Source organism: Frieseomelitta varia, unplaced genomic scaffold (assembly GCF_011392965.1).
Source record: "Frieseomelitta varia isolate USP_RPSP 00005682 unplaced genomic scaffold, Fvar_1.2 scaffold_539, whole genome shotgun sequence".
In the NCBI taxonomy this organism is placed as follows: Eukaryota; Metazoa; Arthropoda; class Insecta; order Hymenoptera; family Apidae; genus Frieseomelitta; species Frieseomelitta varia.
In genome coordinates this window covers 173,617-191,275 of record NW_025110300.1, presented here as the reverse complement: position 1 = coordinate 191,275, position 17,659 = coordinate 173,617, and the positions used below count along the sequence as shown (strand labels likewise).

General features: G+C 30.2%; 1 protein-coding gene across 4 annotated transcripts in view; it reads right to left on the bottom strand.

The window, feature by feature from the left end:
• The window catches only part of LOC122533560, an 86,003-nt gene that overhangs the window by 13,464 nt on the left and 54,880 nt on the right, over positions 1-17,659 (bottom strand). For 3 of the 4 annotated variants that reach the window (XM_043663392.1, XM_043663393.1, XM_043663396.1), the window contains exon 1: positions 7,557-7,762. The exons of the other annotated variant lie outside the window; for it this stretch is intronic. In XM_043663392.1, the coding sequence (XP_043519327.1) occupies positions 7,557-7,587 (31 nt within the window). In that variant the 5' untranslated portion in view covers positions 7,588-7,762. Of the gene's footprint in view, positions 1-7,556; positions 7,763-17,659 lie in introns of those variants that run through there. 4 annotated transcript variants of the gene reach the window in all.

Below are 17,659 nucleotides of genomic sequence, written 5' to 3'. Positions count from 1 at the left end.
AGACTGAAGTCTCTCCTTTGCAACGAATCTCTAATCGATAAAATTTGATGTACTTTATTTTAACTAGATAAGTCCGATTGTGTAATGTTGTCGCACGATGGTTGTTTCAATTTGAATGAAGAGACAAATTCTAGTCCTAGCGCGAGATTTGAACTCAAATTTGAAAATTTCAATCCTCCAGACTAAAGGCTGATAAACAGAAATTATATGGAACATTTTAGTACTTTGCGTCAAATTACAATTAAATTTAATCTAATGCAATAAATTACAAATTAAATTATAACGCAATAAATTATAGTCAATGCTTATCTAAAAAAGTGAAAAGATAATCGTAAAACAAGGAATTAATAATATGTAATATCATTGTAGTGACATTTATGATAATATATAATATATATAATATGTATAATAATATGTAATACATATCACTGTACCACTAACAATCATAATAATTTAAGGCTAAATTACACGTTTCTGGAACTTTTTATGTAACTGAATTTTATTACTAACAAATATTTATATTATTACATTTATTATTATTGATATTGTTATATTTATTACTAACGAAGAATAACAAAAGAGTGAGAAAATGTATTTTACTGCCACGAAGAATGTAAAATATGAAACACCTCAGTAATTTAACATCACTAAATTACTATAGCTATATGTATAATAATATGTAATATATTATCTATAACCTGATGATTTTCCTTCGATCAAAATACAAGTGAATTGTCAACTTGCGACTCAATTACTACATATTAGTAATTTGTTTTGGGGAAAATATAAAATACAAAGTAAAATCAAACAACCTAAATTGGGGAAAATATAAAATACAAAGCAAAATCAAACAACCTAAATTGGGGAAAATATAAAATACAAAGTAAAATCAAACAACCTAAATTTTAGCAGCCCGAGTTCTACAACAGTCTGTTTGAGGTTGCATTAACCTATTCATCATTATCGAACAGATTACAGAAACTGTTGATGAAATTATCACTGACCACATTTATCAAAATTGAAACCTCTCGTGTATAACAATTTCTTAAAAATTTTATGCGCGATTTTTTGAGGCACAATTCTGGTCGACGAAGGCTCAATTGACTATTTCTGAAGTATAGCATTTTTTTTCAGTTTAATATCGATCGAGCAAACAAGCTTGCAGTAACTATCAATCTCAATGAATAAATACGATAAATTTCCTACAAATGCATTGCACGCAGGCAGATGGAAATCACGGGCGATTAGAAATCTACTGAAACGCGGTTAATTTCTTCGGGGCACGTGCGACCAACAGTTCTAATAATTCTTCGGACACGTGTCATTTAAAATTAAACAGGGAGCGTCATGTTAGCTAGATTAGAGTCCAAGCAAAGTCCCACTTCGAGCTGTCCACCAACAGCAATAACAACGAAACAAATCTTTGAAAAACGTACCGAATATACGCGTTGAATTTGTTGAATCATAACATTTCATTGATGATATTTTCGAAGAGCGTAAATATAAATATTGAAAGGTTATTGAAAGATTTCGTACATCACATAAAAAAGTGCATAAATATTTGGCCACTTCTAAATTATAAAATACAATTCGAACGAATCGAATATTTTAATTTATTCTAAACAAATAAATGTAATAATTAGGTGGCTGAACACTCTGCAGAGTGACTTTACGTATGCCCGTTCGTTAATGAAATTATAGAAATAGATTGCACGTTGAAAACGTTTCTGATGATTTTACGAAGTATCAGTTATTTGTTGAAAATAAAAATGAAGCTTGAAAATGCGAAAAATTAATAGAAACAAAGAAAAGAAACGTTCGTAAACTCGTGACAGAATTATCAAACTTTTAATGGAATTAAAAGCACTAAAAGTGTCCAATTATTTACTTACGCAAGGTGAGGTAAGAAATAATAACGTTAGAAATATACAAAGTACATAATATGAAATCTACCAACATTTCAATGATGGATTATTTGAATAACGGTGAATTCGAATGATCGAGTTGCTCAGTAATCGAGATTCTAGTATATGTCTGTTTTGTCTAAATTAAGCAAGTATGATATCGTACATATTATGAAAAAGATTATGTTTCAACAGTTAGCTTCGATAATTTTGATAGAAAAGAATAAATAATGTATGACCTTGCAGCAGCTCACGGAAATATTTGACAAGAACTTTGTACGAATAATCACAACGTTCATGTTATACAAAATATTTTGAAGTTTCATTAACATTATGAAGAGACTCAAATATTGGTGAAGTTCGAAACAAATCTAAAAATATTCAGCACGTGTATACATGATGTACAACACACAAGTATCTACATGTACATAATATGTACTCATACAAAAGTTCTTCTATGATTTTGCGAATCTTCATAACCTAAAAATCAAATTGTTCCATATCCAAAAGCTTACACTGATGTTTACAATTATTACCATCATGATTACAACTGTAATATGTTTTTAGTCAATTATAAAAATGCAATAAATGTTATATTTGCATGGATCAGTAGTTTGTTGATGATATCTAAATACTCAACCATGATAACAAGCTGTGGAACCATTTTCAATACTTATTGCTCAAAATGGCTACCCATGGCTGTAATTAAAATACATTTGCAAATATTTGCAATCTCTATATCTGTTTTCCATTGGTTTCAAATTTAATCATAACAGTATAGTCGAGACACTCATTTCATTTATGCAACACACATAATATGTACTCGTACAAAAGTTCTTCTATGATTTTGCGAATCTTCATAACCTATGAACGAAAAATCAAATTGTTCCATATCCAAAAGCTTACATTGATGTTTACAATTATTAGCATCATGATTACAACTGTAATATGTTTTTAGTCAATTATAAAAATGCAATAAATGTTATATTTGCATGGATCAGTAGTTTGTTGATGATATCTAAATACTCAACCATGATAACAAGCTGTGGAACCATCTTCAATACTTATTGCTCAAAATGGCTACCCATGGCTGTAATTAAAATACATTTGCAAATGTTTGCAATCTCTATATCTGTTTTCCATTGATTTCAAATTTAATCATAACAGTATAGTCGAGACACTCATTTCATTTATGCAACACACATAATATGTACTCGTACAAAAGTTCTTCTATGATTTTGCGAATCTTCATAACCTATGAACGAAAAATCAAATTGTTCCATATCCAAAAGCTTACATTGATGTTTACAATTATTAGCATCATGATTACAACTGTAATATGTTTTTAGTAAATTATAAAAATGCAATAAATGTTATATTTGCATGGATCAGTAGTTTGTTGATGATATCTAAATACTCAACCATTATAACAAGCTGTGGAACCATTTTCAATACTTATTGCCCAAAATGGCTACCCATGGCTGTAATTAAAATACATTTGCAAATGTTTGCAATCTCTATATCTGCTTTCCATTGGTTTCAAATTTAATCATAACAGTATAGTCGTGACACTCATTTCATTTATGCAACACACATAATATGTACTCATACAAAAGTTCTTCTATGATTTTGCGAATCTTCATAACCTATGAACGAAAAATCAAATTGTTCCATATCCAAAAGCTTACATTGATGTTTACAATTATTAGCATCATGATTACAACTGTAATATGTTTTTAGTAAATTATAAAAATGCAATAAATGTTATATTTGCATGGATCAGTAGTTTGTTGATGATATCTAAATACTCAACCATTATAACAAGCTGTGGAACCATTTTCAATACTTATTGCTCAAAATGGCTAGCCATGGCTGTAATTAAAATACATTTGCAAATGTTTGCAATCTCTATATCTGTTTTCCATTGGTTTCAAATTTAATCATAACAGTATAGTCGTGACACTCATTTCATTTATGCAACACACATAATATGTACTCGTACAAAAGTTCTTCTATGATTTTGCGAATCTTCATAACCTATGAACGAAAAATCAAATCCAAAAGCTTACATTGATGTTTACCATCATGATTACAACTGTAATATGTTTTTAGTAAATTATAAAAATGCAATAAATATTATATTTGCATGAATCAGTAGCTGATGATATCTAAATATTCAACCAACATCGGAGATAATAATAACTTAACGAAGAGATAATAATAACACAACTTTCGAGAATCGATGAACCCTAGAGAACGATGGTCACATAACTACAGAGAGAGAGAGAGAGAGTAATTCCCCTCTCGATTGTTACACATTGGAATAGTTCAAGTTTCCAAAGTGAAACAAATAGTCCAGCAACAATAACCTGCTCGTGTCGTTATTACTCGAAATTATAAAACAAACGCACGTGAAAAAAAGAAAAAAATTGTAACGATAATAAATCTTTCTGTTCGATTGTTACGTACTTGTTCGTACGTACGTACCAGTGTGAATTCGACTTGTTGAACGATAAGGGAATACCAAAAGCAAACCGAAACGACTTGCGTCTATGTGCGATGGTGTGTATTAATAACGGCGTGTGCGGGAGGTGGCCCGATTCATTGAAGACCAGTTATAGAATGATGCAGCCGGCCGCGTAACTACAATTTATTTTTTGGCTATTTTTAGCGGTTGGCGTAGCGCCACTATTTTCGGTTCTCTCAAATTTCTCACTCCATATTTGGGATTATGGATGACGGGCACGCCGCGCGGTGTATCTTTACGACTACGCCCGTTGAGACACTTTCGTTTGCCCGGCCGCTGATGTACGCTGATGTTTCCACGCCGCCTGCCTTCTGTTCCCCAACTTCGGCATCCATTTATGCCCGAGCGCGCTAACTAAACTCGCCGCGGGCGCGCCGCCGGTTAGGCTCGCCTCGGAACGCGGGACACGCTGTTACATTCGCATATTGGCGACACCGAGTCCAAAGTATTGGGGAACATTGTCTCGTTAATCGAATCACTCGATTTATTCGAGTCTCTGAGAACGTACCGTTGTAAATCTGCGAAGCTATTTTGAAAAGAAATTATAAATTTTATAGAGTTATAATCTTTGCGAAACGATCTCGCGACGCTGAATTTTAATACCAGAACCACCGAGGTGCACAAAATTTATAATTTCTTTTAAAAATAGTTTTGCTACACAAAATTTATAATTCCTTTTAAAAACATTACACAAAATTTATATATTTTTTTAAAAATAATTTTGTTACACAAAATTTATAATTTTTTTTTTTAATAGTTTTGTTACACAAAATTTATAATTTCTTTTAAATAATAAGCTTTTATTATTTAATATTATTTAATAATATTATTTAATAGCTTAATAATTTTTTATTTAATAATATTATTTAATAGCTTAGTAATTTTTTATTTAATAATAGTTTAATAATTTTTTTTAGAAATAGTTTTAGGTTTACAGTGTTCTTAATAATTTAATAGCTTAATAATTTTTTTAGAAATAGGTTTAGATTTAGTGTTCTCAGAGATTCGAACGATTTTTACGAAATATACGAACGGAAGTTCGTATTCTTTGTCGTATTGTGAACTTTTTTTCTATTATTTGCACTCCATACTTCTTCGTCGATTCAATTTTTATACTTTGGTCATCGATAGTTCTAATGTTAAATGACAAACCGATAAAATCGGAAATACGTAATGTAAAAAATTTCACTGTACTCTAGATATAAGAATATATTAATCTAAAATATAGAACATGTTAAAAATATACAATTTTATGAAATGTTTGATATATAGTATTTTTTATAATAGAGATTGAAATATAGTTTGATATATAGTATTCTTTATAACGGAGATTGAAATATAGTATAGTATTGAAATACACTTTGATACACAGTATTCTTTATAATGGAGACCAAACGTTAGGTTAGGTTACAAAATATCGGAAAAATTGTTTCGTTAATAGAGTTATTTATTTGCGAAATTCGTGATTTCGTATAGCACTGAATTGTAAATGGCGGACTGGTCGAAACGAATAATTTAAAAATGCAAGAATATGTTAATATAAAATATACAATACAGAATGTAAAAGGTAGAATATGTTAAAAAAATATAGAATTTTTAAAATATTTTAAAATATTTGATATATAGATTATATCAATCAATATTTATAAATTACAGAGACTGAAAGAGATTAAGTTAGGTTAGGTTTCGAAATACGGGGCATTATATATCGGTAAGGCCCAATCCAAAGAATTTTACAAAGTATGAGAAAAATTGTTTTGTTAATGTAAAATCTTCGTGAAATGATTGCAGAGTACAATGGCGGGCAACCAACTGTTCGAATGAAAATGCAAAATGTAAATTTCATAATGATATTCTTGTGATTAATTAGCGATTCAAAGATGGAAGAACTAAGGAGAATTTAAAAAAGAAAAAAAGAACATTTGAAATATACGATAAATATGTAGACAATATTGGACAAGTGTTTTAAATTATCCTACATACAAATATTATTACACGTTTATTATACCTATTTTGTTCTATACTTATTCTACATACAAATATTATTAGTTCATTAACCTATTTTGTTTTTATACTTATTCTACATACAAATAGTATACAAATAAATAGTTTATTAACCTATTTTGCTTTATACTTATTCTACATACAAATATTATTACACATTTATTAACCTATGTCTGTTTTATACTTGCAGATAAAAGAACGTTCATGTTAAATTCTCATTTTATATTTCAGTTTTCTAAATTATTAAATTACGTTAACAAAGCTACTATAACAACAATATAATACCGCGCCTCTTCTTTCTACCATTAGTCTATTGTTATTTACTACTATTTCTACTATTAAAATTCTAATGAAAAAAAAAAAAAAAAAGGAAACGTACTTTAACATTATAATATTTGTAAACTATCATTCAAGCACATTAAAGTAACTCAATGGACTGATCGATACAAAATACCACCAAACTCAAAATCTAGCCTGACGAATGTGAATCTAAGAGCTGAAACGTTCGACTAATTGATCAACAAATTACCATCAGACTCTAACCTGATCATCGTAGTGTGAAACAACCCGCCAAAGAGTGAATCGAACAGCTGGACTGTCGAATCCAATTATCGTAAGTAGTTATCGTCGTTTGACTATTATAATATCCGAAACATACACATAGTGTAATTATCCATCTGTCGATGCTCGCGGATATCCACGAGACGCGACGCGTGCACGCGATTACGGGCAACAAGTGGACAACGATTCGCGGCGAGTACTCGCACGCGGCCGAGCATGTGTGTTTGCTCTCTAATTGGCAGGGGCGCAAGTAGGTTAAAAACGGTAGGTAAGTCAGCTGTAATGCCGTTGGAATATGTCAAGGCGATGACATCGCGGCGTCGAGCAAAGAACCCTGTGAAAATCCTCCCGCCTCCTCCCTCGTTCGCAGAAACCGACCAAGTTCTAAGCTCGGACCATCGTCTCGTTTTCCTCGAACAAAAATTCGCTGGGTGGCTGCTGCGAAGTCGAGATGCGCAATTTCGACCAGATCACATCGATCGAATCACACGGACTCGATATGGCACGTATGCACGAGTATATAATATATATATATATATATATGGGTGAAACAAAATTACCTGTGACGGGAAACTTGCTTTCTGGCAACATGAACGGACGTTGCTGAAAGACCAATCACCCTGGTAAATCCTTCTCGATCGACCCGGGACATTCGCCGACCCTAGGGATCTTCGTCCTCCGTTGGAGGACCACTCGCGACACGCGTGTTCAAACAGAGCGAGGAGAAGGTCGATGGACAACGACGAACGAAAGCGTGTTACTCGATAGTGAACCAGACGACGCGATGCGGCGCGGCGAAACTCGTAGGCAAACAGAGAATCAGCGACGAACGACGAGGACGGGAAACACGATCAGTGGCAGTGCGATGAACCCGAATCACGGGACCCACGCCCGGGACACTTGTTGTCACGGGCGGGCAGCGGTGTCGCCGATTCAACCCGGTGAAGAGAATAACACTGGGAAAGCGGGGAAAGCCAGCTTGGCGGACGGACTGGAGAGTGGAAGAGGATCGGTGGTCGAAGGAGGCAAGGTGCGAGAAGGCGGACGACAGAGGGCACGTGTCTGCGACGAGCGCCCGTGGAACGCGCGCGCGCCACGGGGGGAAGAGCAAGTGCGCGCGGACCACGTGAGCAGACGAGAGGAAGAGCAAGTGAGCGAGGGGGGAGCAGACAGAGAGGGGAGGAAAGGAAGAGAAGAGAAGGACGAGCAGAGGCAAGCAGACTGTTTTGAGGCAGTTTTGGCACTGTTACCAGCACGGGCGACTAACATAAGCGCTAACCCCGGAGCAGCGCCACCGCCTCTCCGTAGGAGAAAAACGGGGAGAGAGAGAGAGAGAGAGAGAGACAGAGAGGGGCAAAGAGGTGCCTCTTTAGAGGAAGAAGAGAGCGAGAGCGGAGGTGAGGGCGTATATTCTTGATTTGGACGGATGGAAATCTGAGATTGCTCCATATCGGGCTGTGCGCGCCGTGACCACGGAGGTGCTCTGTAATAGCAGACGTCTCTGAACCTTCTCCACGGCTGTGTCTCTCGATCTCTCTCTCTCTCTCACACACTTGTCTCAAGACGTCGATCTTCCTTTTCGCCGCATGCCTCGCTCGCGTCTTCCCATTTCTACCGGGCTCTTTCATCGTCCCTCGTCTCGTCCCGTCACGTCTCGTTTCTACTTCGTTCTCTATTTGTTTGAGCGTTCGCGCGTTCATTGTACCGATGAATCCATTAAGGGGTGAACACTGGCTTACGTAATAAAGTGGACGATGGATTTTGTTTTTTTTTTTTTTTTGTTTTCTTTGTTTTTTTCTTTTTTCTTTTTTTTTTTTAGTACATTATTTGCGGGAAACTGTGACATTTTCAAGTTCGTGTCTGTTTGCGTCCCATTTTCCATTTTATTGCGCCAATTGATCCGTCAAGAGATAAACGTCGGGTTATGTAATACGAGTAGATCGCCGATTTTATATTTTTAACGCGGGTTTAACGGAGAAGTTTTACAATTTACAGTTGCTCGAAAGTTGCTGTAAATGTAGAAAAACGAAGAAATTTCTTTTATTTTCAGCGATTCTGGTAATTTTTGTGAAATCGGGCGAAGATGGATAAACGTCCACAGTCCAGTTATGACAATTGTGTGTCACTATGGCGCTAATGAAATTTCAAAATGTTTCATGAGCATATCACAACACGAGTATATTGTAATAACACGTTCGTGAATATTTTCATGATTATTCTGAAAAATATGTTACTTTACGTAACTGTAAAATACTGTATGACTGTGTTATTTATTACCGGAACAGACAAATTTCGTCAATACGTCACTTGTGTCGACTCGTTCACTTTTTTCTCTCCCAGAGTTAATAAGCTAGTTGCTGCTGCCTTTGTGATATTCGATATTCACAGGCCCTCCCGTTTCTTTTTCAGAATTTATTTTCGTTTGCATTCGTTTATTATTTTCTCAAATTTCATCCCCCTCCTCTTTTTTTCATATCCATACGACCACACGGTCTTATTTCTAACATGTTATCGCACTTTCATCTGAAACTTCATTGTTTATTAGTGTTATTATAACAGTGTAAATTGTACTAATCTCAATATTTGCACGTAATACGTATACAAATTGTAAAAAGTGTAGAAAGTTAAAGAAGATATGGAAATTATTTGAATTAAATTTATGATATTCTGAAGAAACTTATGTGCAATTAAAGTTTAATAATAATATTACTATTTAAATAAAATAATTTTACTATTTACTATTAATAATAATATTATTATTTAACTGAAATAATATTACTACTTACTGTTAATAATAATATTACTGTTTACTGTTTAATAATAATATTTATGATTTATTTTATAATATTGTACGTTTAACAATAATTGTGTCCCAAATGTACGTTTATATAATAATTATTATAATTTGTGTAACAACAATATATATATTCGTGTAATAATAATGTTTAATAGTATAGTAATAATAATATTACTGTTTAACTAAAATAATATTACTACTTACTGTTAATAATAATATTATTGTTTACTGTTTAATAATAATATTTATGATTTATTTTATAATATTGTACGTTTAACAATAATTGTGTCCCAAATGTACGTTTATATAATAATTATTATAATTTGTGTAACAACAATATATATATTCGTGTAATAATAATGTTTAATAGTATAGTAATAATAATATTACTGTTTAACTAAAATAATATTACTACTTACTGTTAATAATAATATTACTGTTTACTGTTTAATAATAATATTTATGATTTATTTTATAATATTGTACGTTTAACAATAATTGTGTCCCAAATGTACGTTTATATAATAATTATTATAATTTGTGTAACAACAATATATATATTCGTGTAATAATAATGTTTAATAATATAGTAATAATAATATTACTGTTTAACTAAAATAATATTACTACTTACTATTAATAATAATATTACTGTTTACTATTTAATAATAATATTTATGATTTATTTTATAATATTGTACGTTTAACAATAATTGTGTCCTAAACGTACGTTTATATAATAATTATTATAATTTGTGTAACAGTAATATATATATATATATATTCGTGTAATAATAATGTTTAATAATATTCGTGTAATTTTTATAATATAATATAATGTTTTTATAATTTTATAATATAATGTTTCTCAAACACATGCATCAGCCTTCATACAATAACACACTAATACAATAAGTTAAACGGGCTTAAATGTTAATTATTGCCACAATTACAAGCTACTGTTATAAACCGTTTTCTATTTCTCTGCACTTTAACATCTTTGATACAGAATTTACATTTTTTGTAAATCGACTGACTCAATTTAGTATTAACACAGTCATTTTCTCCTATCTGTCAATATATCTCTCGTTGTTTCTTTCTTTCTCTATTTCTCTCTTTCGCTCGTTCGATTCGCGAATGTGTATGATGCAAATACAAGGGTATATTTAACCCTGTGAACCACCAAGGAAGAATCGAGCCGCGTGCAAGCATCTTCTTTTTCTTCCTCTTTCGTCCTCTTTCTTCTTTCCTCTTTTCTTTTTTTTTTTTTTTCTTTCTTTCGCATTCCACGTCAAGCCTTCGTATAACTCGTTGATGCAAGGTGCCGTCCCACGCTTTGAAACTCATTCGATCGAATCATTAACCCTCGGACAGCGACAATCGTATATGTTGTTTGAGTATACAAAAGGAGTGATTCTACAGTTACCGGAATAAATGTCGGTGAAATTGTATTAACAATATTTGTAAACGTTTCCTTCGATTTTTCGCGTGATAAAATAAAACTTGGAAGTTGAAAGTGTTTAATGAAGAAGAAATTCTAATGTAAAAACGTATGTGTAAGGCATAAAATAAATATTAATAAGTATTAATGTAATATTTATAAATATTAAGATAGTATTGAGCTAGTATAACATAATGTTTAAAAATATTAAACTAGCATTTAACTTTTGTAATATTTGTAAATGTAATATTTAGTATTAAGCTAGTGTAATATAATATTTATAAATATGAAATTAGTATTAAACTAGTATAATATAATATTTATAAATATTAAGCTAACATTTTAGCTTTTCTAATATTTGTAAATGTAATATTTATAAATATTAAACTAGTATTAAGCTAGAATAATATAATATTTATAAATATTAAACTAGCATTTGAGCTTTTGTAATATCTGTAAATGTAATATTTATAAATGTTAAGCTAGTATAATATAATGTTTATAAATATTAAACTAGCATTTAACTTTTGTAATATTTGTAAATGTAATATTTATACTATTATAATATAATATTTATAAATCTTAAGTTAGCATTTTAGCTTTTGTAATATTTGTAATATTAATAAATATTAAATTAGTAAATGTAATATTTATAAATATTAAACTAGTATTAAGCTAGTATAATATAATATTTATAAATATTAAACTAGCATTTGAGCTTTTGTAATATTTATAAGTGTAATATTTATAAATATTAAACTAGTATTAAGCTAGAATAATATAATATTTATAAATATTAAGCTAGTATTAAGCTGGTATAATATAATACTTTTAAATATTAAGCTAGTATTTTAGCTTTTTAGATTATTCTAATAGCAATTGAAGAGAAAGATGTTCATGTGTACGATATATAATACAAATACATGTTAACACATGTATATAATATGTAATACAAATACATGTTAACACATGTATATAATATGTAATACAAATACATGTATACAGGGTGAACTACACATGTGTGCAGGGTGAACTTGCACATCTAAAATAACTTTTAAATTATGCATCCAATGAAAAATTGTTTAATACAAAAACTGTTTCAAGGGAGACAAAATATGGCGTATCAATTTTTTGTGTGTGTTGAGTGTGTTTCTTTATTCTTTTTTTAATTGGACTGTATATTTTTTTCATCATAAATTGAAAGAATCTTAAATTCCAAGTAAAAAAATGTTAAATCACATTGGTTCTAAACATAATAGTTTAGGAAGATATTTAACGATAATTTGTCTTAAGGATGAAAACTGCGTAACATTGTCAGAGGATTCGACAATGTTTATAAACATCACTGTTATTATCTTACGTTCGGACAAAGCAATATTTACCAATCATGCTAATGTAATATTGTGTAGTACATAATTAGCACAAGTTTATTAATACACGCAGTGTTTGATTCTATTTTATTTTTATAATTTCTATCTATTCTATGGTAATGCTGGGAAATAAATTTTTCTTTTATTGAGTGTTTTCAGCTTTTTAAGTTATTCTGACATACAATAAATAAAGATAAAACATATATATATAGGAATAAGAATGAGATAAATACATAATAGTAAAATTTTACTAATACGTGTAATTAAAGAGAAGATGTATATATATAAAATAAATTGTATAATAGTAAATTGTATAATTGTATAATAGTAAAAGTGTGTGAAAATAATGTCTAAAAGTATATATTGGTAAAATTATAGTTGTACTAACAGATATTTGTTTTATATATTATATACATGTACTTTCTTCTTTTCAATTACATACAGTATTAAAAAATAAATATATATATATATATATATATAATATATTATAATACATAACATGCAATACATATTAGTAAAACTATACTAATACTATGTAATTGAAGAGAAGATATATATATATATATATATATATATATATATATATATATATATAGATGTATAATATATAAAATAAATTGTATAATAGTAAAAGTGTGGAAAAATAATGTCTAAAAGTATATATTGGCAAAATTATAGTTGTGCGTGTACTAACAGATATTTACTTTATATATCATATACATGTACTTTCTTCTCTTCAATTACACACAGTATTAAAAAGTAAATATATGCATAATGTATTATAATATATAACATACAATACATGTTAGTAAAACTACATTAATAACTACAGTTTGACTAATATATATTTATTTTATACATCATATACATACACTTTTTTTTTAAGTATCAGTGCAGTTTCATTAACATGTAAATATTTATTTTATACTGTACAGTACTATAAGCCCCAATACCAGTGTAAAACATTGAAAGCCTAAGTCGAAATCAACGTAAAAATATAGATGAAACGAACATCAAGCAAAACTCAGAATCGTCTCGCGAAAAACTGCGAGGGAGAAAAATTTTACAATCGTTTATTTAATTGACCAAAGTGAATTAACGAAATTTAATATTAGCAGATGGGAACGATTCTCGCGTATTTACTAGAATTCCGGATTTACGATCAGCAAGCAAGTTAATCTACAAATAGCGACGAACATTGTAACAGTTTGTTGGCTTCGGGCAGAAAATTACGTGTCCGGTGGCTGTGCAACAACCGGACAAACGAGAGCAAAAAAATCGACCATCCTGAGTACTGCCAACAGATCGGCCACGCGTCTTACAAACTGTGTCCAACACGCGCCGGCTTTGTCTATGTAAAGGCCCTGTTTACGAAATGAACATAGCCGATCGAAAATAGTAGCAGCGAAAACTCGTCGTGTATCTGGAAACTTTATACGATTACGGCCAATGAAACCGAAATGGCAACCGAACGTAAGAATAGTATTGTTTCGGAAATAGTACTGTTTTGCTTGACATTTGTTCACCACTTCTTACAGAGAATAATTCGATACGCACGGGATATAATATGTGGCACACTGTGTTGTTTAAACGGTATTTTTAGAAATGGGACTTGGTTTTCTGAGAATAGAGAATAGAGAATGAAGAGATGGAGTTGGTAATAAATAATAATTACTGCTTTGGTAATTATTATTTATTATCGTTAATTATTATTATTTATTATTAATACTGCTACTATTATAGTTACTGCTTTGGCAATTATTATTTATTATTAATTTTGAGACGAGTTTCTAATAGATTTTCTTGTTTTCGTGCTAATGTTGTGCTTCCCCTTCTCTTTGGTTTTATCATTTTAATGATCGCTTTTAACGCTATAGAAAACGTTGGAATATATTGAAAGTAAAATTCGTGCGTTGCTTCTTTATTACAAAAATTACGACCTCTGTTTTAGCAACTTTTTCTTTCCATTGTTAGAATAAAGTCACGAAATCTCCAACATCCGATTAATTTCAGCCACTAGCAACCAATTAAAGGCCGATTAATTTCAGCTTTGCTGATGGTAAATCGGTTAATTAATAGCCAGTAATAACGAGTTGAGTAACAATTCGTGTTAATTGTCGCAATATCAACACATATCTATGTCTCGAGTAATCTCAAAAAAGTTAGAAGTTATATTCGATTATGCAACGGGTAGAACGATTTTAGTAGAGTCCAAGTGGAAAACAACTCTGTTCTATAATAACAGACACAGCTAACAATAGATATCCAAGAATCGGGACATTTTTAAATAATTCGTAAATTTGTAAGAATTTCTAAGAATCTCGATAAACAAGGATGAATCGATTTTTAGCGGAGGGAACGCTTTTCTTCAATTTGCAACAAGTTTTCCAATTTGCTGACAGTTGGTAATACAGAGATCTTATTATTGTTAGAAGCATTGAACAGACAATGATAAAATTCATTCTTCATCTAGATGAAAACTAAATTTATTTCATCTTGTAATGTCTTCTTTTCTTTCTTCGATCTTTCTTTTGACTGTCGTTTCTAGGATTGTGACATAAATTTATCTTATTTATTGCACTTATATGTTAATGATATATATATATATATATAATTATCACAAAATAATTAAAATAATATAAAATCTAAAGTAATATAATATTATATGATATAAACATAATACAAAACATAATAAAATAGCATGAAATGTAATAAAATATAAGAATATTATAAAATAATTATATATAATATTACATCATAAAATAATAATAAAATGTAATATTACATATATTATAATTTAATATAATGATAATATAATATTACAAAATAATAATAAAACATAATATTATAAAATAATTATATAATATCAAACATAAATTATTCAATCAGATATCATATATACACAATATGTAATATTTCTGTAATGAATATATAAACAGAACGAATTTGTGTCAACCCAATGTTTTGAGATACATGAGCTCGATCAAATTACAATGGAGGAACTGCGGACGCTTAAGTTGGGACTGAAATACCTGTAGTTTACCCTAGCAACTAGCGTCGCGAGGAATATGTACGTTTTCAGAGCAATAGGGACGTCTTTAACCTAGACATGACGTGGTCGCAATTATCCTCTTAACTGGCAGAAATGTAGCAGAGACCGTAGTTACGCACGTTTAACGAGTTGAATGTACCCAGTTTTTGAAAGAAAGCAGCAACCAGGAGGAGGCATAATCAACCGGCGTGAATCTTCGAGTTAATGTTGCTGAAACTCCCTCGGCTGAGTAAAAAAAAGATGACCGTGATTAAATTATGGCGGTGAGGACGCCGTTACTCCCTGAGGAGGCGAGGAATTTTACAAATGTGTAAAAGAATTGTACATCTGTAGAATTGTTTGATGAAAGTTGCGTTGGCTTGCTCAAATAAATTTAAAAGAAATATGTAACACTTCCTCAACCACGGATCTTTCATTTCTGAACTCGTCTGAATGTAGACGGAGAATATAATTATAAGGTTTTTATAGGTTATTGCGCGAAAATAATAAAGTGCGAAAATTGCACAAGATGCATGATTTGTAAAAAGTCCAAAATATAGTGCCTTTTATAACATTTTGTACATGAAATATACTAAATATTGCTTTATATATAACAATTTTATAACGTATATAATTGTTATTAATATGTATTAATATTGTATACTAATTATTATTATTTTTTTTTCATTGTAATTTCGAAAATATGAATTTGCATAAATTAGTGTCTATACAATTATAAAATAAATATAATAAATATAAATATAATATATTAAATATAATAAGTAAAAATATAATAATATTATAATATTATATTAATTATTAATTATATACTATCATTATAATATTATAATATTATATTTATTATTAATTAATTAAAATAATATAATATTATATTAATTATTAATTATATACTATCATTATAATATTATAATATTATATTTATTATTAATTAATTAAAATAATATNAATATTATATTAATTATTAATTATATACTATCATTATAATATTATAATATTATATTTATTATTAATTAATTAAAATAATATTATAATATTATATTAATTATTAATTAATTATAATATCATTAATAATATTATGACATATTATAATTTCTATTATTTAATATTAGTCACAATATTGTAGTTCTTGGCATCGCGTTATTGCATCTCGTTTTTAAATCGATTAGCGTTTTATCGTTTCTTTCTTTAGTTAACCGTGGTCCCTAAGCAGCGCTAATAAACCGTATCGCGGTTTCCCTCGGACATGCCGGCTGTCTGACATTAAAACGAATTACACACTCGTTCGCCTCAAACGAGAAAGAAAAAGTACGTGCGCGCCACTCGTTTGCAATTTTTCGCGCGAATTCCTTCGTGATTAACAGCTGCCGCACCTAAGAATCCAGTGCGGCGACGTTCGTCCCTCAAAAGCGAACACGAATCGTTATTTAACACACTCATCGCCGATGAACAGGCTCGATTGACTTATCGATCTCGTTTCTTACTAATTGATCCCTCTCAATTGACAAAAACGAAAAACTGGAGGAAAGAAGTTATAGAGCTAAGATTGGTGTAATTGAGTCAAAGATCTCGCGAAGCGAATACCTTCTTTGAAATGTAAATGACAAAACACAGTTGATACTAGCATATCAACATGTGCTAAGGATAAACATAGTAGAAACATTTTGGGTAAAATCAGCATGAACGTTTTTTTTTTTTTTTTAGCACTACGAATGCTTAATTGATTCAATGGTATAATATTATATGTTGGATATAATTGACTACCATTCAATTCTTTCTGCAAATACAGATTTGCTTTTAAACACGAATAATGAGTGAATGAAACGCATTGTTGAAACGATCAGAGTGAAGTTTGCAACTTTTCACTTAAACCTAACCTAACTCACTTTAATATTACTACAATCGCAATTTTGTGCAAATGTACATGTAATTTCATTGTTAACTATTTATATTGGAATAAATATAAACGATTTTTTAGCAATAAGATTGTTTGATTGATTCAATAC